Source organism: Microtus pennsylvanicus, chromosome 1 (assembly GCF_037038515.1).
Source record: "Microtus pennsylvanicus isolate mMicPen1 chromosome 1, mMicPen1.hap1, whole genome shotgun sequence".
NCBI lineage: Eukaryota > Metazoa > Chordata > Mammalia > Rodentia > Cricetidae > Microtus > Microtus pennsylvanicus.
The window spans coordinates 81,701,185-81,724,144 of NC_134579.1; the positions used below are offsets into that span (position 1 = coordinate 81,701,185).

General features: G+C 45.2%; 1 protein-coding gene across 1 annotated transcript in view; it reads left to right on the forward strand.

Moving 5' to 3' along the window:
• Window positions 1-17,258, forward strand: part of Fbn3 (fibrillin 3) — a 151,845-nt gene extending 134,587 nt beyond the window's left edge. The window contains 13 exon segments of the mRNA XM_075967288.1: window positions 211-306; window positions 431-553; window positions 1,552-1,683; window positions 1,822-1,947; window positions 3,037-3,243; window positions 4,567-4,692; window positions 6,068-6,190; window positions 6,793-6,909; window positions 9,814-9,942; window positions 10,039-10,158; window positions 11,757-11,991; window positions 14,032-14,182; window positions 16,414-17,258. Coding sequence (XP_075823403.1) covers window positions 211-306; window positions 431-553; window positions 1,552-1,683; window positions 1,822-1,947; window positions 3,037-3,243; window positions 4,567-4,692; window positions 6,068-6,190; window positions 6,793-6,909; window positions 9,814-9,942; window positions 10,039-10,158; window positions 11,757-11,991; window positions 14,032-14,182; window positions 16,414-16,737 — 2,009 coding nt within the window. The 3' untranslated portion in view covers window positions 16,738-17,258.
• Window positions 17,259-22,960: the final 5,702 nt, after the last annotated feature.

Below are 22,960 nucleotides of genomic sequence, written 5' to 3' on the forward strand. Positions count from 1 at the left end.
AGTCTGCACTCATTCACTAATTCATCTCTCCATTTTATCCTCATAGCCATTCACTCCAGGCTCCACTGGTTCATTCTTCCCTTGGCTTCTCCTTGCTCATTCATTCATCTCTTGTTCATTCAGCTGTTCGTTTCCCATGCGTTTATTTACCTGTCCAACTAATCATTAATTCATCCCTCCATATTCTCCCCTTACTCTTTACATAAGGAGACCCCTGTGGGGGAGGTATTTGCCCAAATGTCATTGAAGTTTCTAATGCGCATGTACTTTGAGGCTTTGAGCCTGGCCCTATGATGATCTGTGACAGTACGATGCTTCCTGAGCAGGATCAGAACTGTATAACAGGGATTCTCTAGGGCTGATCCGTAGGAGGCACCAGGGGTCCCTCAAAGAGAACCTGCCCAGATGAGACCTCTGCTGACCTCCACAGACATTGATGAGTGCTCCCTGAATCCACTGCTCTGTGCTTTCCGCTGCCACAACACTGAGGGCTCCTACCTATGCACCTGCCCAGCTGGCTACACACTGAGGGAGGATGGCGCCATGTGCCAAGGTAGGGTCTGCACAGACTGGCAAGGGGAAGGGCTCTCTGCTTCCTCACCAATGATCTTATGCTCTCCACTGTGTAGTAACATCACACCAAAACTGGTCCTGACTTCAAACAGATCCAGATGTGGTCTCAGCACTTCGGTTTCCTGTCTTTAAATGGAACTGAGCCCCAGAGGGTAAAAGTGAGCAGCAAAAAAGCTCACACAGAAGACAGCTGAACTAGGGCATGAAGTAGACACTTGGTTTTTGAAGGAGACATGGTTTTTTTTTTGCATTTTTGGAGAAGCAGTAGCTTTTTTGCTGTAACTGATTGGTACAGACTGGGTAATGGATAAAGAACAGAAGTATGGGACAGGATTGATGGCTCCGTGACTAAGAGCACTTGCTGTACTAGCATGAGGACTGGAATTCAGACCTAAGCACCCACAGCAAGATCTGGGTGTGGCCACATGAAGGCCTTTAACCCCAGCACTGTAAAGCCAGAAGGATCCCTGGGGCTTGTTGGCTGCCCGCTTAACTCTAGGTCCAGTAAGACCATCTCAAGTTAAAAAAAAAAAAAGCAGAGTGTGACAGAACAGGACATGGGACAGTCTCCTCTGACCTCTGTGCGTGTGCATGGATATGCACACCTATGCACATGTGTGTATATAACACACACGCACACACATGAATAACAATATATTTGGCTCATGGTTCTGGTGAAGGTCTCCAAGTGGCATCACGATATGGCACAAGACATCACAAAGCAAGACATATCGAGGTGCTAAATCAAGTCTGTTCTTATAACACCACTGAAGCCATGATGGGAGACCCATCCTCATGACCTCATCTAATCCTATCACCTCCCAAAGACCCCAACTCTAAATATCAACCCTATAAAGCTTTAGGGTTGTTTGTAGCACATGAACTTCTGCTAGGGTATGGAATCTAGGCTCTTCCCACCTGGAGCCAAGCTGTGGAAGGCATGACCTTGACTTACCCACTATCCCTGGTCATCCAAAGATGTGGATGAGTGTGCAGATGGGTCTCCGGATTGCCACACCCGAGGCATGCTGTGCAAAAACCTCATCGGCACCTATGCCTGTATCTGCCCGCCTGGCATGCAGCTCCAGCCCTCTGGGGAGGATTGCACAGGTACGTGGTGCTTCTAGGGCACAGGGAAAGCTACATGGAGGGGAGAATTCAAAGGAAGGGGGAACTTTCAAGGCCAAAGGCAACTGGCTTGGGGACTTTGGCCTCCCCTTCTGGCCTGCTTTATCCCTTCCATCTCAGATGAGGATGAATGTCAGGCCCAGTCCAGCCTCTGTGCACATGGTCGCTGCATCAACACAGTGGGAAGCTTCCAGTGTCATTGCGATGAGGGTTTCCATCCCAGCCCCACCCTCACTGAGTGCCATGGTGAGTGTAACCAGGAACAAGCAAGGTGAACAGACACTTGTGAGGTCTGGGACAGGGATGAGGTCAGGAACACTAACAAGACATGTAAGGAATTGCTGTACCATTATCAATATAGATGCATGAGCCTACACACACTCTGTAGAAGAGGTGTCCTCACTGTCCTCCCCTTCCTCCTATTTTTTCCCATCCACCTCTATGACTCCTGTAACCTTAGAGGCACCAGCCCAGAATGATCTCTCCTTGGGTTTCCCACAACAACCTAAGAACTGAACCCAGCAGAAGACCTTGACAGTACCTTCTATGTTAGGCACCTGTCCATTACTGTTCGCATCCTCTTCTCTCTTCTTCATGGATAAAGTACATCCCCTAGCTTCCGGCCAGATGATATTTATCTCCTTGACACCCTATTCCCATCCCCCAACACTGTAGCTTACCCCAAAACCAACTCAGCTTCTTTGCCCCCAAATCCCATCTCAGTGGTTGGAATACCCTGCACTGGCTTTCTGGAGTGACCAGTAGAGACTTCCAGTCTGTATTTAGCCCTCACTTCCCACCTATCTCTGATCTTATTTTTTATTCTATTTAATTACACTGTTTGTTATCAGTATTGAGGTTTTGGGGACCATTGTGTATAAGTGTCCCATGGCACGTGTGTGGAGGTTGGCTCTTTCTTTCTACTTTGTGGATCCTAAGGATCAAACTCAAGTTAGTCATCTCACCAGGCCTGATATTTTTCTCCTCTGTCTCTGTTGTTCTATCCCAAGCATCAACTCTTCCTACCCCCATTCCCCTGCTTACCTGCTGCCCATTAATTGTCCTTTCTCTCAAAGACACTACCCTCCATAGAGGTCACCTAACCTTCAAAACCTATCCCAGAGCTAACATTGATATTTGGGGAGGTGGGTAGCTTTTGTCCCAGTCCATTGAAGCAAGTGGGTGTTACCTGACCCATTCAAGGGTGTTTTACAATGCCCAGTGCCAACAGGAAGATGGTCCCCTATACACATATGCCTGACTTCCAGGCACAAAACAGAAGAAGATCCTGGGCAAGGCAGTTTTTTAACCACCCTTCCTACCAATTCTCTGCAGATACTCGGCGGGGGCTCTGCTTCTCTGAGGTGCTACAGGTCATGTGCCAGAGTTGGTCAAGCAGTGGTGAGGCTGTACCCAGAGTCGAGTGCTGCTGCGGAGGCGGCCGGGGCTGGGGTCCCAATTGTGAGCTCTGCCCCTTGCCTGGCACCTCTGCCTACAGGAAGCTCTGCCCTCATGGCAAGGGCTACAGCACCGAAGGCCAAGGTAAGTTCTCTTGAGGTCGTGTTGAAGCTATGTGACTGTGCTACAATGGTGTGAGCTACTCTGTGTGCATTTGCAAGTGTGTGCGTGTGTGTGTGTGTGTGTGTGTGTGTGTGTGTGTGTGTGTGTGTTCCAATGTGCTAGCAGATAGAACAAGAACAGTGTTTGCCCTGTACATGCATGAACTACAATGGCCAAGTGAGCAGGCATGGGAAGAGGTGTATGTGTGTGTTACTTGTTTGTGGTGTGTACAAACCTGTTAATGTGCTTGGGAGACCCTATCAGGAGGCATAAGTTCCTTCACAAGCTTGTTAATGTCTGTGTGTGTGAGCTGTGTGCCCTCTGTGTGTGAAAGCTTATTAATGATCATTGTGTTGCTCATGGGCGTAGGGGTCACTGGACTTTGTGAAGAGCAGCCCTTCACGTGAACTAGAAAGCTGTGGGGGTGGGGGAGTGAGTCTGTCAGGTGTTAATGAATTCTACCAAGTTTATAGGGTAAGTACATGACTGCATGCTTATCTGTGAATGGGTGTGAATCTGTCCACGTATATCACTAAGTGTGAAATGGTTATCCTGAGTAAACAGTAAACAGTAAAAAGGCTAGACCCCAGAGAGAAGTGCCTATTTTCAGTGTCTCTGGGGTACTAAGGAGCCATGGACTGGGTGCATGTCCCTGTGACTCAAGATTCTTCAGCAGTGTCTGGGTACGTGACTGTAGTAAGATGTTTATGAGTCCTTCTGAATATGTGTGCTGCTGTTTGGCCTTGAGGAGATGTTGCTATTTTGCTGATCAGGCTGAGGTAAATGCATGTGTGTGTGAGTATGTATGTATGTATGTAAATCTGTGTGTGTGCATGTATGTTTGTATGTGTGTATGTATGTTTGTATATGTATATTTATATGCACATGTATCTGTGTATGTGTGTATGTTTGTATATGTATATATGTGCATGTATGTGTGTTATGTGTATGTATGTGTATGTCTGTATGTATGTGTGTATCTGTATGTATGTGTATACATATGTGTATGTATGTATCTGTGTATATGTGTGTATGTATATGTGTATATTTGTGTTGTATATGTGTGTGTATCTATGTGTATATATGTATGTGTGTATGTATGTATGTGTATATAAATACTCAGTGGAATGAAGCTCTGTCAGCATGTTGTGCTGGCTCAGGACTGACCCATTGCCTTAGAGTAACATCCATGTGGTCAGAGTAAAGGAAAGCCCTCTGGAGAGAGGGCTTGTTGGTAGAAAACAAGGTATTCTTTAAGAGAACAAGAGAGCCAGCTAACCTCTGCCCTGCCCTGTTTGCCCCTAGATGTGGATGAATGCCACATGTTTGCTGACCTGTGCCACCATGGCGAGTGTATCAATAGCATTGGTTCCTTCCACTGTGACTGCCAACCTGGATATACACCAGATGCCACTGCCACTGCCTGCATGGGTGAGCCAAGTCCCACCCCCACCCTGTACCTTTGGTCTAGTTATACTTCTGCAAAAACTGTGTCACCCCCATTCCAATGGGGACTATCCACTTCGTATCTCTTGGTTTTCATGTACACTCTAAGGAACTCAAAAAAACAGACCAGAAGCAAATATTCATAGGCATTTCCATCCTGTTTGGGTCACATTTCCCGCTCCTATTTCCTCCTGTTATTTAATACATCCTAAGATTTTTTTTTCAGTTATACTGTGTGCCAGGTGTTCCTCCAAATCATGGGTTGCAAACTCTAATCTGAGGGACAAGTTGTAAGTAGAGTTTCTTTGGCATGCAGCCATGCCTGTGTGTTTATTCACCTCCAGTGACTACTTTTTCCTGATGGAAAGACTGTGCTAGTTAGTTGTGATTACAGCCACGCAACCCACTATGTTAGTTTGCTTTTCTGTTGCTGTAATAAGTCACCATGACCACATCAACGTATGGGAGAGAGAGTTTATTTGGGCTTACGCCTTAGAGGAATCAGAATGTGTCGTGACTGGGAGGCATGGCAGCAAGCAGCAGGCGTGGTGGCAGGTGCGGAAAGCCAGCAGGTCACATCTGGAACCACATGCACAAAGCAGAGAGAGAAAACCAGAAATTGCAGGAGTCTTTACATTCTCAAAGCTCAGCCCTAGTAACACCGTTTCTCCATTAGAGTTTCACCTCCTAAGTCTCCCAACAGTACTACCAACTGAGGAGGACCAAGTGTCCAAATACATGAGGCTGTGGGGGACATTCTCACTCAAACCACCACACCCATAAAAATAAACATTCATCCATCCCTCGGAGCCAAAGGGAATGTTTCCAATCTTCACTCCCCTATCAGATGCCAAACTGGGAGCTGCTTAAGCCTCCAGTATAAAATGGTCTCTTTGGGGCTGAACAAATGGCTCCGTGGTTAAAAGAACTTACAGAGAACCTGAGTTCAAAACCTGGGACCCAAATAACAAAGGCTAGAGCCACCTCTGCAAGTTGTCCTCTGGGCTCTACATGCACCAAATATGTGTGCCCTCCTCATATACACATACAGTAAGTAAATGTCACTCAAATTTTAGGGACAGGCATGGTGTCCTGTACCTTTAATCCTGTACCTTAATACCACTAAGGAGGCAGAGGCAGGTGAATGTCTGTGAGTTTCAGGTGAGCCTGGGATACTCAGTTAGCTCTTGTCTCATGAAAATAAACAAAAGAAATAACATTTAATAATAAAAGTTAAACAACTTAGGTGGTTCCACAATTTCCAATAAACAGAGTACGAGCAGGGGTCCCAGCCTGTGAGGCCCCCATCAACCCCTAGCCACGTCTATGTGATCCCCTCATGCCTTGCCATCCCACCTAGATGTGGACGAGTGCAGCCGTGACCCAAAGCCATGTGCCTTCCTCTGCAAAAACACAGAGGGCTCCTTTCTGTGCGCCTGCCCCCGTGGCTACCTGTTGGAGGAAGATCTCAGGAGCTGCAAAGGTGATGTCCTTCCCTCCCCCAATCCTCCCCATCCCCTATTGGTCTCAAGACGCTCTCAGTTGTATAGAGTAGATCCTACTGGAGCCAGGGTATCTCTCTTGCCATCCCTCCAGTGGCAACAGCACCCTGCTTGGAGTGGCAAAAGTGATCCCAGGCCCCACACCTAAGCCTGGACCCATAAGACCCACTCATAATTATCCCCTGAACCCCTACCCTTGAGCCATCACCTCTCAAACCTACCCCCTGAGCAGCTCCTCAAGCCTACTCCGCACTCTGTACGTACACTCAAACCACCATTGAGTTACCATCCTCAACCCCCCTGAGCCCTGCCCCCTTAGCTGGTCCCTTACGACCCCAGGCTTAAGCACCCTCCTCAAGCTGACCCTTGAATCCTGTACCATCAGACCCAGCCTCTGAAACTTCCTCTCAAACCACCCTCTATGCCCACCCCATGTCTGCACACCCTCAAGCCTGTCTCCTCAGTGCTCTCCCCAAGCTCCTCTGAGTACTGTCTTCTTAGCCTTCAAGTCCTTCGGCTAAGCTCCACCCTTGAGCACCCCTTGATCCCTACCCTCTGACCCTTTGGACCCCCTATACTGCAGACTTGGACGAGTGCACCTCCAGGCAACACAACTGCCAGTTTGTCTGTGTCAACACCATAGGCACCTTCGCCTGCCGCTGTCCTCCTGGCTTCACGCAGCACCACCAGGCTTGCTTCGGTGAGTTGTGTTGTCTGCTTCCTACCCCGCTCTCCAGCACAACCCTCACAGCCCTAGCCTTCACATGTGTGTGATACAAAACAATGTCAAATGCTCAATGCTCATCATGTGTCAGGCATGGAGGACATGGAGGTAATTGGAATGCAGTCCCTGGATACTCGCATCTTGGTGGCATCTAGAATCTTCTTCATTACCCTAGGGAGATGGGAGGCCTACCCTCAGAAATCCCTCTGGTCTAGGCCTGGGACTTCTCCCCTTGCCCGTGATCCATCCCTGCTGGGTCTCTCTTACTGAGCTTTCCCAAGGTGTTCTCCACACTCCAGGAGTTTACACAACCACTCTGGAGAAAGTAGTTCAGAAGTCAAAGCCACAGAGCTATGGCAGCTTGTGTCTTCTGGACCTGAGGGAACTAGAGCGCCCTCTAGTGCCAGCCTAGGCAAAGAGAGTACTCAGCCTTCCCCCAACCCTCCTGCTAGCACCAGCTGTGTTAATGATGTTCATAGACTATAAGATTGATGAACAAATGGGCCTGGAACTGACGTGTTAGTCTGTAAAAAGTGCCTGCTGCTCAAGCTATGAAGACCTGAGTTCAGATCCCCATCACTCGCTTTAAAAGCCAGGCACTTCTGGGGAGGTACAGAAAGTAGGATCCCAGGGCCTTGCTGGCCAGTCAGTCCAGTCAAATCAATAAGTTCCAAGTTCAGTGAGAAATTCTCAACAAAAAAGTGGAATGATTGAGCAAGACACCTGATGCCAACCTCACACACAGAAGCAGACACACACACTCCAATTTTTTAAAAAAAAATAATAAATGCACTGGGAATAGGTAAAGAGCTTGCTGTGCAAACACAAGAACGCGAGAACTAGAATTCTGATGCCCAAAATCTACGTAAATGCCAGTAAGCACGGCGGCTGCCTGTTATTCCAGACTAGAAAGACTAGAAAGGCGAAGGCATGAAATCCTCAGAGTGAGCTGGCTATTAAGACTAACCATATCGGGAAGCTCTCAGTGAACATGTGTGTGCGTGCACACACACACACACACGTAAACACACATGCATGCATCCACAACACGCACAAATGGAAAAACAAAAATTCCCAACAGACACTAGAGATTTCGTGTTGCACAATTGTAGAGAGGAGAAGCCCAAGGTCCAGGCACCAGCACAGTTGGTTCCCAGTGAGAGCTATTCCATCCCTAGCTTGCAGCCAGACACCTTCTTGCAGCCTCACATGGCCAGGAGTTGGGGTGTTCAGACAGATAGACAGACAGACAAGAGACAGAGCAAGACTCTTGTCTGCTGGTGTCTCTTCTTTTTCTCATTTTCTTTTTAACATTTATTTTTATTTTTAACTATTCTTAATTTCCTTTTAACATGTATTTTGCATGTAGGTGTGTGTTCGTGTGTCCATGGCATGTGTGGAGGTCAAAGGGCAACTTTCAGACATTAGTTCCTTCCTTCCACCATGGGCTCCAGGAACTCAGCCACTCGGGCTTGTCAGCAAGCACCTTTACCAGCTTAGCCATCTCACCTGTGCCCCTCTTTTTTTTTTTTTAAGATAAACAGTGTCTTGCTGACCTGTAGTTCACCAAACAGGCTAGGCTGGCTGGACACTACTACCACCTATGCCCAGCTTTTTCTTCTCTTCCCTAATAGTGTTTTACTCACTGAGCAATCTTTTCAGCGCGCGCACACACACACACACACACACACACACCTTTTTGGGCGGTTGGTTTTGTTTTGTTTGAGACTTTACTTTTTTTTCTTCTTTCTTTTTCCCAAGACAGGGTTTCTCTGTGTAGCCCTGACCCTTGCCTGAAGACCAGGCTGGCCTCAAACTCACAAAGATCTGCCTGCTTCTGCCTCCCATGTTCTGGGATTAAAGGTGTGTGTCACAATTGCCTGGCCTGAGGTCTTACTTATTTTTATTTCATGAGTATGGATATTTTGCCTGTATGTATGTATGTGTATCACATACATGTAGCGCTTGCAGGGGCCATAGATGGAGATTCCCTGGGACTGGAGTTATAGACTGTTGTTATCCACCACGTAGGCTTGGGAAATTGAACCAGGGTCCTCTGTAAAAACAGACAAAATGACTCTTAACCACTGAGCCATTTCTCAGCTCCACCCCTACCTTGTTTTCTGAGACAGTGTCTGTCATTAGGATCTGGAATTAGGATGAACTGGCTGCCCAGCCTCCAGGGACCCCCAGCCTCTGTGGGTGATGACATACCCCACATCTAGTTCTGAAGACGGAACTCAGGTCCTCGTGCGTGCACAGAAAACACTTAATGCCTGAGCTGGCTGCCCAGCCCTTCATTTCACTTTTTGTTTTGAGACAGGGTCTCTCTAAATTGACCTAGCTGACCTTGAACTTGTGATCCTTCTGCCTCTGGATCCTAAGTAACTGAGATTATGGGCCTGTGCAAGCACATCTGACTGCATATGGATTTGTTGACTCTTTAAGAAAGCGTTGGGATGTCAGGAGAGCATTTACTACTAAGCCCCACCCTCAGCCCAGTGTAGGTAATGTCTGACTCTCAGAGCTGGAACGTCTTAAACTCTAGCATGGTTAAGTCCGCTGAATTCTCATGCGAGAATGCAGACAAGTAGCTACTTTCTCTGTTGTGATGGAGGAGACTGGAGGAGTCAGCAACCCCAGGACGCACAGCCTTGAATTTCAAGCAATACACTTTACATTCAGTACCCACTAACACTGTGCGATTCTGTGAGCTAGGAGCTATTCATTTCTCATTTCACAGTGAAAGAAGCCAGCACGGGGGTGGGGGGTGGGTGACTCCTCTGAAGCCACGCTGTGCAGTGTCAGCACTAGCATGGCAGCCCTTCACGTCCACCCCCTAACCACAAAGCAACCCTGCCCGTTCTCTGTCCTCTATAGATAATGATGAGTGCTTGGCCCAACCTGGCCTCTGTGGCACCCATGGACACTGCCAGAACACCCCAGGCAGCTTCCGCTGTGAGTGTCATAGAGGCTTCGTGCTGGACAGCTCGGGCCACAGCTGTGAAGGTGAAGTAGCCTGTGAGTGGTTCTCAGTCTGAAGGATGACCCCCAAAACCACCCACCAATCTTCTCTCTTTCTTTCTCTCTTTCTCTGTGTCTCAGATGTAAATGAATGTGACAGACCCCATCGTTGCCAGTTTGGCTGCCAAAACGAGCTGGGGGGCTACCGTTGCAACTGTCCCCAAGGCTTCACCCAGCATTCCCAGTGGGCCCAGTGTGTGGGTGAGTGACAATGGGTGGGAGGAAACCAAGCATGTTCCAGGATCTTTCCAGTGCAGACAGTAGGAACCATTTCCCCTGCAGCTGTTATGACAAGCTTGTCCATCTATAAATAAAATGGACCAGCCTAAAAAGTTGACTACTGGGATGTCATTGGACTGCTGACCAAACATGGCATAGGGCTCAAGTCTATTTGTTATAGAGTGGTGTCTTGACTACCTGGAAAAAGTGCAGCACCAAAAGACTACCAAGTATGCAACAGAAAGAATGCTGTGATTGATTAGCAATGTCTTCTACAGGCAGAGCAGCAAGATTTGGCAATGCCTGCTGTAGATGCAGTGGGAAGTATGATGTGATTGATTAGTTATGTCTGCCCTGAGTACAGCAATGCACCTCAAGACACACATGCTGTTATCTTTGTATCTTTGCCACATAAATTTCAGAAGCTCTTGAGTTAGTGAGCGTGCCTTCTGTATGACAATTTTCCCCCTTTTTTGCTGCCCCAGGCTCTTCTTTCAACAACCTCATCTCTATCACTTTCAACATTTCTCCCATAGTATTTTTGTGTTTTCTTCCCTGTAACTCCTTCCATATACCCCTCCTTTCGTTCTCTCCCAAAGCCATGACCTCTCTTCTTGTTAGTTATGTTACAGACATATATGTATATGTAGCTTTTATCCTCTATCTTTGCGGAGTCCACTTGCTCTCCTGAGACCTGTGACGTCTCCTCAGCTCTTACTTTCACAGCTCTCACAAGCTTTGCAGCAGAGGATGGGAGTTGTGAGGGAGAATAATAGACAGGGGATAGCGGAAAACAGTCTGAGGGCTTCCGGCAAGCTTACTGGAGGCTTTGCACAGTAAAGGGTACTGTGGTTGATTAGTATTGTTTATTGTGAATACAGAAAGTAGGGGATGAAAGGCTCCTAGTATCGTTGCAGAGCCTAAGGATACTGCTCAATATCTCACAGTACTTGCTCCTACCACAGAATGACCTGACCCCACATGAGAAAGCTTGTTCTAGAATAACCAACCACTTGGGATACAGGGGAGATTTTGAGAAATGCCATAGGAGCCAAGAGTATAATAGGCTGTGGGTGGAAGAAGGCAAATATAGCTCTAGGGGGGGTTGTCTTTTTTATTGATTTCATTAAGCGATACAGTTTTCTCTGCTCCCCTCCCTTCCTCTCCACTCCCCTTTTACCCTCTCCTTTGGTCACCATGCTCCCAATTTACTCAGGTGATCTTATCTTTTTCTACTTTCCATGTAGATTAGATCCAAGTATGTCTCTCTTAGGGTCCTCATTGTTGGCTGTTTTCTTTTGCTTTATGTCTAAAAAAACACTTATGAGTGAGTACATATGATAATTGTCTTTTGGGGTCTGGGTTACCTCACTCAATATGATGTTTTCTAGCTCCATCCATGGCAAATATAGTTTGAGAGTTCCTAATGAGTCTCCTGGAAGCTTTACACAGTAAAGCGTACTGTGATTGATTAGTAATGTCTGCCATGGGTACAGAATAGAGTGGTGTGTATTCAAGTGAAAAGTTCCAGGTATACAAGGTTTCTTCCATTCTGTCTCTCCTTTTCTCTCTGCCTACAGATGAAGATGAGTGTGCCCTGTCACCCATGGCTTGTGGCAGTGCCTCTTGCTACAATACTCTTGGCAGTTTCTACTGTGTCTGCCCCTCTGGTTTCAGTTTCAACCAGGACCTTGGAGGCTGCCAGGATGTGGATGAGTGTGCAGAACAAGGCAGCCCCTGCAGCTATGGTTGTGCCAACACACCTGGTGGCTTCTTGTGTGGCTGTCCCCAAGGCTACTTCCGGGCAGGACAAGGGTAAGAGGTTCAAGAGGGATGGGCAAGAGTGTAGTGGTCACATTTTTCATGCCCTGATCACGAACATTGGGTTCTTATACCCACAGAATCCATTAACAAAGCTCCATCTGCCTGTGCATGTAGGTGCCTACATGCATACACAGAGAAGCCCAAGCACAGCCAGCCATTCATATGCCAGTATACATGAGTACATGGCTGTGTCATTAGTCCAATTTTTGTTCAAGCTTGTATTTGCCCACTACCTGGAGATATTTATAGGCTATCCATGATCCAAGTTAGTACACATGAAGAAACACATATGAACCCTCACACACAGAAATAAAATCCTCCCTCCATATTCATGGAAGATTGCTTCCTGTACCCCTCATATGTGATACAATTTCTGGGAGCCAGAACAAAAACATCTACTCACCCCAGATATGGAACCAGCAACAGATCAAAGTAATGATACCATTAAATTCCAACTTGGTGAGCCCCTGAGTTTACTACTCACCAATGGGATACTTGGAGGAGTGTGGATAAGAAGTTATCTACAGAAACATAGATGACCCAAAAGCAGATACATCAACGAAAGCCCATAGACTGGAGGGATGGCTCAGCAGTTACATGTCTGGCTGCTCTTACAGGGGTCCCGAGTTTAGTTCCCAGCATGCACATGGTGGCTCACAACCATCTATAACTGTAGTCCCATGGGATCTGATTCCCTTTTCTAGTGTTCAGACATACATGCAGACAAAGCACCCATATACATAAAATACATAAATAAATAAATCTTGAAAGAAAGGAAGGAAAGAACGAAGGGAGGAAGGGAGGGAGAATGAGAAAACAGGCCCAACTTACGTGGGTAATGACTCAGGGAATCTGAAATCTTAGAACTCACTGCAAGATTTGCAGGCACCTTAACAAGATGGAGTCTCCTCAGCTTTCCTTGATGCTTATATAACCGTGATGGGAGTGGGGGGTCTTATGCATCCAGTAAATTTTAGGTACCTCTTGAAATGTATGAGTTGCTTATTTCCTGTGTCTCATGGACCCTTTGTCAAGGACAGAATGATTCATCAACACCCAAAATTTGCTGTGCAATAACATCACCCCTATCTCATGGATACCCAAATGTAAGGCTGTTCTAGTCCCTTGTATAAAATAACATGGCACTTGCACAGGACCTACACACTCTAAATCATCACAGGCTGGGGATGTCACTTGGTGGGTGGAATACTTGCCTCATACATCCAAAGTCCTGGGTTTTATCTCAGCATTGTGTACACCAGCCATGGTGGTACAGTCCTGTAATCCCAGCACTTGGAAGGTACAAGCAAGTGGACCAGAAATTTAAGGTCATCCTCTGCTAGACAGCAAATTTGAGGTTAGCCTGGGTAACATGAGACCCTATCTTGAAAAGAAATAATCATCTCTACATAATTTATATCACATGATACAATATAAAATAGTATATGTAACTGTTGCACTGTTTTATTAAGGGGATATTAACAAAGAAAAGATGTCTAAATGTTCAGTAGGGAGTTAACTAAGACAGGCCTAACCACACAAAAGATCACAACACAGTAGACATCTTCTGTCCTTTGATAACCAGTTGAATATGAGGATGCAGAACCTGTGGATACAGAGTGTTGACTGTGCTTGTGGACAAGGGTTACTATACTCACATTATTAGCACACTCATATAGATTCATGCATCCCAGTGAGCACAGGTGTATGTACACACTATCTTCCATATACACATGTAGGCTCCTAAATATACATGTTTCTGGATATACACAGATACATTCTTCTATTCTATTGCATGTTCATCATCCCATTCTTGTGCTCATACCAATGCCCAGGTAAACCAAGGGACACACATCCCTCCTGTAGGTGTGCACACATGCACATACACAACCATGCCAACACACACACACATGCATATTTGTGTGATGGTGCCTGTGCCCATAGCTCAGAATGAGGTATGATGGGAGATGGTGAGGGAGGTAATACCAGCCTGTTTCTAAAAGTTTTCCCCATACCATCTATCTGGCTCAGACACTGCATCTCCAGCCCTGGATTCAGCTCTGGATCGCAGGCCACCCCAGATGAGGAAGAGTCACTCTCACCTGAAGCCTGCTATGAATGCAAGATCAATGGTCTCTCCCCTAGGGACCGACCAAGGCGCAGCATCCATGGAGATCATCAGGTGCCATGGGGGCCATACTGGGAGGGTCATCTAAGGAGTCCGCGGGTGTCTGAAGTAGACTGTGATCCCTCAAGAGAGAACACTAGCTCTAGGAATGTAGCTTAGCTGATAAATTATTTGCCTAGCATGAATGAGGTCCTGGATTCAAACCCCAGCACTGCATAAAAATAGACATCCTCAGCTCCTTAGTATGGTTGAGACTAGCCTAGGCTACATGAGACTCTGTCTCAAAAGGAGGAAGAGAAAATCAGGCAACCATTAGACTATGTGACTCAGCTTCTCCCTCATATCATGGTGCCTGACTGGATCCTCTATACATTCTCAGCTCGTGCCTTTTCTGGGGAGCATATCCCTTGGTCACTTTATCTCATTCCTGTGACAGTTAAGGCTCCTTCTAGACATATCCTAAGCAATCTGTAATAACCAAATGGGGAGAAAAAAAAGTCCCTGCCCTCATGATACTCTGATGGAGGAAAAAGAAATCATTAAGTAAAATATAGCATGCTTTATAACATATGAAAAATGAGCCATGTAACAGAGAGAAATAAAGCCAGAGTGGGATGGGCATGTTAGGGCTGAGAGACTTTCAACGTATAGTTAACTAATATGAATGGATTGTGAGTTACTTTGTCTTCTGATTTCTTCAGTTGGTATTTCCTTTAAGAAAAAACTTTTCATGTAGAAACTATCCCACATTTACTTTTATGTGTCGCTGCACTGCCTTTGGTTTTCAAGGAGAGTGGAATGGTTGCTGAGGATCCTGGGATGGACATAGCATGATTTAGAGAGAGGGATTTGCATTGTCTTTGCTTGCAATACCATTGATTGCCAGGAGGTGTCAATAAAAGCATTTGTTGTTTTGAGGAGCATGCCCCTCAGAAAGATATCCCAGAACCAGGGGCAGAGAGGCTGAAATAGCTCTCTCAAATGTAACGGCAGACCACTCCACAGGCATGTAAATGAGGTGAAACAAACACGGCACAACCCAAAGGGGGAAAAAGTAAACACAGATAACCCTTTGTGGAATCAGCTACATCACCCAGCCTGGGGTGGCCTGCCATTGAGGTTCATTGGCTTATTGAGGGTACTGTCTTGCTGCCAGGACCATGAAGGCACTTCTGAAGAGCTCAAATAAAGAAGGGCTTGTCATCTGTACACAAGGTCCTCTCAGAGAGAGCCAGATACAGGAAGTACAATGGAAGCCAGCGGAAGGCTCTTCTGAGGCCTCTCCTTGCTCTCTTTCTGTCCTAGCTGGATATTCTGTTTGTATCTCCATAGATTCTGGCATCTTTTTGGAGATGTGGGTTTTTCTTGCCAAAAAAAAAAAAAGCCCTTAGTTATAACACCAGTCCGCCAGTCCCATAGGCTGCCTCTGAACCCCCCTTAGGGCTCTGGAACTGCATGTTGCCTGCCTGACCTGTTTGCTGTGTTTTCAAGGCAAATCTTTGATTCCCCTAACTGTTGTTTTTCTTATCTGTTTTGTTTTTGGGGTGTATATATCTGTCGGTGTCTGTGTGTCTATGTGTATCTCTCTCATACATAGGGTGGGGGAGACACACATGAATACATGTGCTCAAGAATACCACCTCTGGAGACAAGAGGTCATCACTGTCGAAGAATTTTTCCCCACCTTTTTTTTATTTTAAATTTATTTACTTAGACATGGTAGTGATTGTGTGTGTATCCATTCATGCATAAGACAGGGATGTGGAAATCAGTGAACAACTGGTAAGAACGAATTCTCTCTCCTTTTCCATGTGGGTCTCAGGTTTCACAGCAAGCTCCTTTACCTGCTGAACCATCTCGTGAGACAGATTCTCTCTCACTAAACCTGGAGCTCACCGTTTGATTATATCACTGGCCAGCAAGCCCCTGGCATCCTCCTCTCCCCTCCAAGCAGTGTGACTGGGCGTGCGCCACCACACCCAGCTTTCTACATGGGTGCTGGAGATCTGAACTCAGATCTTCATGCTTGACAGCAAGCACTTTACCACCTGAGCATCTCCTGAATCTTTCTCCTCCTGGCTTTCTGTTGTTGTTGTTGTTGTTGTTGTTGTTGTTTGTTTGTTTGTTTTTTCCATCAAAGAACCAGATTTGGCCTTTGCTGTTAGGGCCTTAGCTGATCTTGGCCTTGTTCATAGATTGGTAGATGAAGAAACCAGGAACCAAGCATACCTACTTGCATCCTTGTTTACACAGTCTCTGACAGTTCACTTGGTCCCTCCCCCTAGGTTAGCCTGGATACCCTTGACGCGGAAGTCCCCTTGACCTTGAGCCTGAACATCTCACACCTGGGCCAAGTCAAGCACGTCTTAGAATTTCGACCAGCTCTTGAGAGTCTGGTAGGCCAGATCCGTTATGTTATTGCCAGAGGCAACAACCAAGGTTTCTTCCGAATGAGTCACCTGGCTGGCGTCAGCTCCCTGCAGGTTGGCCCTGGGAGACCAAGACCGGGGAAATACCAGCTGGAGGTGGTGAGTATAGCAGGAGCTCAGGGCCAACCAGGGCCGGCAAACCAAGCCTTGCAGCTAACAGTCCAACTGCAACTGCTCTAGCAGAAAGAATCTTCAGTGCACCTAGATGTCCCGTGACATCTGAAAGTGCATATTTTGCAACTGGCTAGAACTGATCTTGGAGGCAATGGCTAAGCAAGTTGAACCTCAAAACTCAGGAAAAGGGAAGCATTACACTCTGACCTCAGATGAACTCAGTCTTTGCAAACCTGGAGGACCCCCAACACCTCAACCTCGCCTGGACTCAGCTAGAAATCTCAGCATTCATCCCTCCACCCCACAGCCAAGGTCAGCAGCAGGAAGGACCCCTGGTGTTCACCACCCCTCGTCTTCCTCAAGCTAAAATTTCCAGACTACACTATGATTCGCCAAGGGTGTTGGTGGGACATGGGAATAAGTGTCTAGGGTGGGTGTGGGGTTCATCCCTCAGAGAATCAAAATGGAAAAGCCTTACCTGCCACATCTTGACTAGCAGATTCATTCCCCAGAGTCAGATCCAGGGTTCTAAAGATACTTTTCTTTGAAACTGGAGAAAACAATAAAGTCCTTGGGGGTTAAATCTGCCTATGGTGTTCTCAAATAAGTAGATGCTATCTCCTCTTACAAAAGCCACAGACACACACACACATACACATACTTGGGGAAGCTGGAGGATCCAAGTTGGTGCTGCCAGAAGCAGACTTGTCTCACTGTCATAAAAAAGAACCTTATGTTATTAAAACATCTTATATGTCATATTGTGTAGATCTCTGAAGTGCTTAAAGACCACATGTGTATCTAAAATATATCTCAGTTTGATCCTAAAAACATATCTAACATGATTACAAGTTTGATTATAATAGGTGACTAACTACTAACCAGAATTTCTATATCACCCTAAATGGTTTGTAATAATAACTTTCAAGGACTAAAAACAAGCTATATAGGTGCAATACCTAAAACAAGAGTAGAAATGTAGCTACAGTAGGTTCTAATAAAAATAACTTTAAATTTGCATCAGTAGACAAATATCTTAAAAAAGAGTAGAAACATATATCCAATATAACAAAAATAACTTTGAATTTGTATCCAAAAATCCATAACAATATAAAATATTTAAGACTAGTAGTTGTTTTTGTGGTTAAAAGTAGATTCAATAATCTACCCTTTTATCCTGTCATTTCTATATCATAGCACCCTTTCTTCTTTTAGAAAGAGATTGACTATGATCAATAACAATTTGTAATCAACCCCCTTAAATGAAAGCAAACATTCATAACAATATTTTGGGAATTTGGGCGTAGTTGTCTAGAGTACTTCCTGTTGATTGGTGGGCACTAGTCATCTTTGAAGGACCCTGAGAAAATCAGGATAATTGTTAAGTCTTGGCTGGAGTATTCTGTGAGGCTGACCCATCTCAGTCAGCAGCCAGGAAGATGTTCTGGATGTTGGATCACCTGGGCCATCATTTTCATTGGTGTCTGGTCCCTTTACTATAAAAATATATAAACTTTTAAAGGCAACATACACATCTGTATTAATGGGCGGTGGTGGCACACGCCTTTAATCCCAGCACTTGGGAGGCAGAGGCGCAGGCAGATCTCTGAGTTCGAGGCCAGCCTGGTCTACAAGAGCTAGTTCCAGGATGGGTACCAAAGCTACAGAGAAACCTTGTCTCGAAACCCCCCCCCCAAAAAAATACAAATATAAACTGTGTATTGTACAAAGCCAGCCAAAGGTAGTTTTTTGTTTTTTGTTTGAGCAGGTAAAATATGCATCAGTGTCCTATAGTTACTTTAGGTTTATTTTCCTGTGTCTATAGTCAGGATTTTTAGGGGGCTGTTCCTCAATCACTTAACCCAGAACGAATCCAGAGCTTCTCATTTCCTGTGGAAACAAAATCATAACCTCTTTTCCAAAGTAGCATATCTTTTGACTTGTTTGAAGTCGAGACATTTTTTAAATATATAGGTTGATTTAATCCAGCAGCATTTATAATCATATATCTCTTAGTAGCTTTTGTCCTTTCTCAGCAGCTAAGCAGCTTAAACATAACACACAATATCCATACTCTCTGTGTTTTCCACCTTTATGTGGCTTATTTTCTTTGTATTGATTTATTTTCTTTTTGAGAGTTTCACTTTATTATTTTTAAACTATATTTTTAATCTATGACTGTATGACTCTTTTTTCTCCCAAGTCTCTCTGTGTGTGTGTGTGTGTGTGTGTGTGTGTGTGTGTGTGTGTGTGTTTTAAACACTGTAATTTTACTATGTTAAAGTTAAAACTTCCCTTTTTTGGTAAAAATCTTTTTATTAATTTTTATTGAGCTCTACATTTTTCTCTCCTCCCCTCCCTGTCTCTACCCTCCCCTTCAACCCTCTTCCAAGGTCCCCATGCTCCCAATTTACTCAGGAGATCTTGTCTTTTTCTACTTCCCATGTAGATTAGATCTATGTATGTCTCTCTTAGGGCTCACATTGTTGTCTAGGTTCTCTGGGATTGTGATTTGTGGGCTGGTTTTCTTTGATTTATGTTTTAAAACCACTTATGGGTGAGTATATGTGATAATTGTCTTTCTGGGTCTTGGTTTCTTCACTCAAAATGATGTGAAACTTTCCTTTTTGATTAGACATAAAAGTGGAAATGCTGTGGGATAATCCTCTATATGCTGTGAATACATGCTGCTCTCATTGTTTGATAATAAAAACTAACTTGTCCTATGGCCAGGCAGAACAAAGCAAGGCAGGAAAACCAAATGGAAAGACAGGGAGAAAGAGGGGCAGAGTCAAGAGAAATGTGAGCCAGCTACCCAAGAAACAAGATGTCAGTGGACCAGTAATGCCACAGCCATGTGGCAATACATAGATTAATAAAAATGGTTAATTTGACTGGAAGAGCTAGTTAGTAATAAGCCTGAGCTATAAGCCAAATACTACAATTAATATTAAGCCTTTGAGTGATTATTTAAAAACAGTTGTGGGATGGGGGAGCAGAGACAGAGAAACCTCCATTTACACAAACCCCAAACTAGGCTGACAGTGGCAGCCTTTCTAGGCCCTGGTGGTTTTTCAGGTAATTCATTTGTTTGCTGTTTGTCTTGAAACTCTGAAGAATAGACAAGTATTCACAGAGTCCCCATTTGATAGGCAGAACAACTGATGCTCAGAGAAGTTAAGCAACATGGTCATGATCAGGCAGCTGTACTAGCAGCTATGCTGTCAATCACAGTGCCTGGCTCTGACTCAATGGCTAGACTATGTGTCATAATAATGAACTCTCTGCAGCTTGGGGGCACCTTTCAAATACTAGTATATTTGGTAGCCATGAAGCCTAGCCAAGGAAAGCAGTATTATCACATGGATACTGAGGTTTAGAGAATGCATGGGAGCCTGCTGTGATCACCACATATTGCACAGGCTAGAGCCTAATGTTTGGGTTTTTGTTGTTATTCTTTGTTTTATATTGTTTTGTTTTTGAGGTGGGGTATGTGTGTGTTTCCTGACGCTATATTCTGAAGCCTGGCTCCAAACCACAAAAAATCTCTCTACAAAGGAAACATTTGTTTTAGGATTGATTTTTGTTTTCTGTGTGTGTTGATGTTGCTGTGTTGTTGTTTGGTGGTAATAGGAATTGAACCCACAGCTTTACTTTAGAAATGCTAGGCAAGCATTCTACCACTGAGCTACATCCCTAGTTCTTTTTTTTAGCAAAGTTTATTGATGTTTTAAATAGGATCTCTGGCTGGCCTGAACTCTCTTTGTAGACCAGGCTGGTTTTAAACACATAGAGATATGCTTGGCTCCACATTCCTGAGATTTATGGTTTGGGAGATATGGTGGTTTAAATAAGAATGGCCCCGCGGGCTCATATATTTGAATGTTTAGTCATCAGGGAGTGGCGTACTCAAGAAGGATTAGTAGTTGTGGCCTTGTTGAAGTAGATGCAGCCTTGTTAGAGGAAATGTATTACTGGAGTGGGCTTTGAGGTTTCAAAAGCCCAGTGGCTCACTCTCTCTCTCTCTGCCTCTGCCTCTGTCTCTGTCTCTGTCTCTCTCTCTCTTCGTGCTGCCTGTGGATTCAAATGTAGAACTCTCAGCTACTCCAGCACCTTGTCTGTCTATGTACCACCATGATCCTGCCATAGTGATAATGGACCAAATCTCTAAACCTGTAAGAGAGCCCCAACTAAATGCTTTCTGTGGCCATGGTGTCTCTTCATAACAATAGAAAAAACTGAAAAATGAAACTTATGTCCTGACAATGCTGAAGCATGCATGGGCAGCCCATCTATGGCGGTTCTGTTGAACTTGTCCGTATTGAGTTTCATGGTCTAAGTTGATGAGGACGACTGATCTGCTCTCTTTCTGAAAGAGGCCATAACAATAGAACACTGACGAAAACAGGAGGGTTAGAGTCCATGTTGGCTGAGCAAAAGCTGGTATCAAGAACAGCTGAGAGCCTACAGCAGGCCGAGGGCACACTAAGAATGGTTGAATCTTTTGAAACTTCGAAGTCTGCCCCCATGACATACCTCCTCCACCAAAGCCACACCTCATAATCCTTCCCTAATACTTCACCAACTGCAGGCCATGTATTCAAACACATGAGTCTATGGGGGGTCATCCTCATTCAAAACACCACAATTCCCAAAAATTGGCGGAAGCAAAGCTGAACAACCAACCTCTATCTTCAGGTCTCTAGTATCTGGCCCCAGAGCTCTATCCTTGCTCCAAGTCTGACCCAGTGACCTCTGGGCATCCCATTAGGGCTAGCAGAAAGCCTCTTCATCCATTATCCAGATCTCCCATAGCCCCCAGAATCTGGACATGGCAAACACAATGACCTATATTTTACAGAGAAATTCAACACAGACACTGAGATTAAGATTTGGACCTTGACTGATTATGATGGCCCACACCTTTAGTGGGCCACACACTTTAGCACTGGGGAAAGAGAGGTAAGCATATCTCTGTAAGTTCAAGGCCATCCTGGTCTACATAGCAAGTTCCAGTCTAGTCAAGAATACACAGTGAGACACTGTTAAAAAAATTAATAAAAAGATTTAGACCAAGAGGCCAGCAAGATAGCTCAGTAGATAAACAGGTTTGCCATACAAGACTGACTTCTTGAGGTCAGTACCCAGACCCCAAAGTGAAAGAAGAGAACCCACTCCCTAGGTTGTGTCCTGAACTATGCACACCCACCACCACTATCCCACAACTGCAATGAATAAATAAACAGCTTTAGACAGAGAGCACAGGGTGTAATTCAGCTAGCTGTAGAGTGCTTGTCTAGTACACAGCCCTGAGCTAAAACCAGAGCTACATAAATTAGGGGTCTCATTTTATCAACCAAGTAAGGAAGCAATGGTCCAAGGTCAGGTCACATCCACCCTTCCAGGGGTCATTCCCCAAGGAGGAAGACTATTATAAGACTAGAGCACAAATCTTCTGTGAAGGAATTAACATGGAATTCAGCCCAGGCTGGGGCATTTCCCAGTAAAGCATGACAGGAACCTGAGGCAGGAGGGTCCCAAGATGAAGGCCAGCCTATACAAAGTGAATCACTGTCTCAAAAACAAAAAATAGGGCTAGAGAGATGGCTCAGTTGACAAAGTGCTTGCTAGATAAGCATGAGAAACTGAGTTCAATCCCTAAGAGCCACACTTTAAAGACAAAAAGACCAAGGCACCGTGGCATGCCCCTGTAATCCTAGCACTGAGGAGGCAGAACAGGGGTTCTGTGGCTGCTCTAAGCTAATCGGTGATCCCTCAGCCAAATGAGAGACCCCATCTCAATAAAATCAGGACTAGGGATGGGTAGCTGGTGAGACAGCCCAGGGAGAAGGCACTGGCCCGCAGCCTTGATGGCCTTCATGGTGAGAGGAGAGAGATGACTTCTGCAAGTTTCCCTCTGGCTCCTACACATGTTCTGCGGCACACACACTTCAAAATTTAATAACTTTGAGACAGAGTCACACTATGTTGCCGTGGAAGGACTGAAACTTGCTATGTAGACCAGACTGGCCTTAAGCTCATAGAGATGTGTCTTCCTCTGCCCTCTGAGTCCTGGAATTAAAGTCTGTGCCAAGATTCCCAGCCACAATTTTTAACTCTTTGTTGTTCTTGGTAACAAATAAACTCAGAAAATACAAATTTAAAAAAAGGAAAAGGAGAAGAGGTTGTTGAGGGGAGTGGCTGAGAGAGTGGGTATTGGAGAAGTTAAAGGGGAGAGTTAGTGGTGAGAATAATCAAAATACATTGTATGGAATTCTCAAAGAATTAA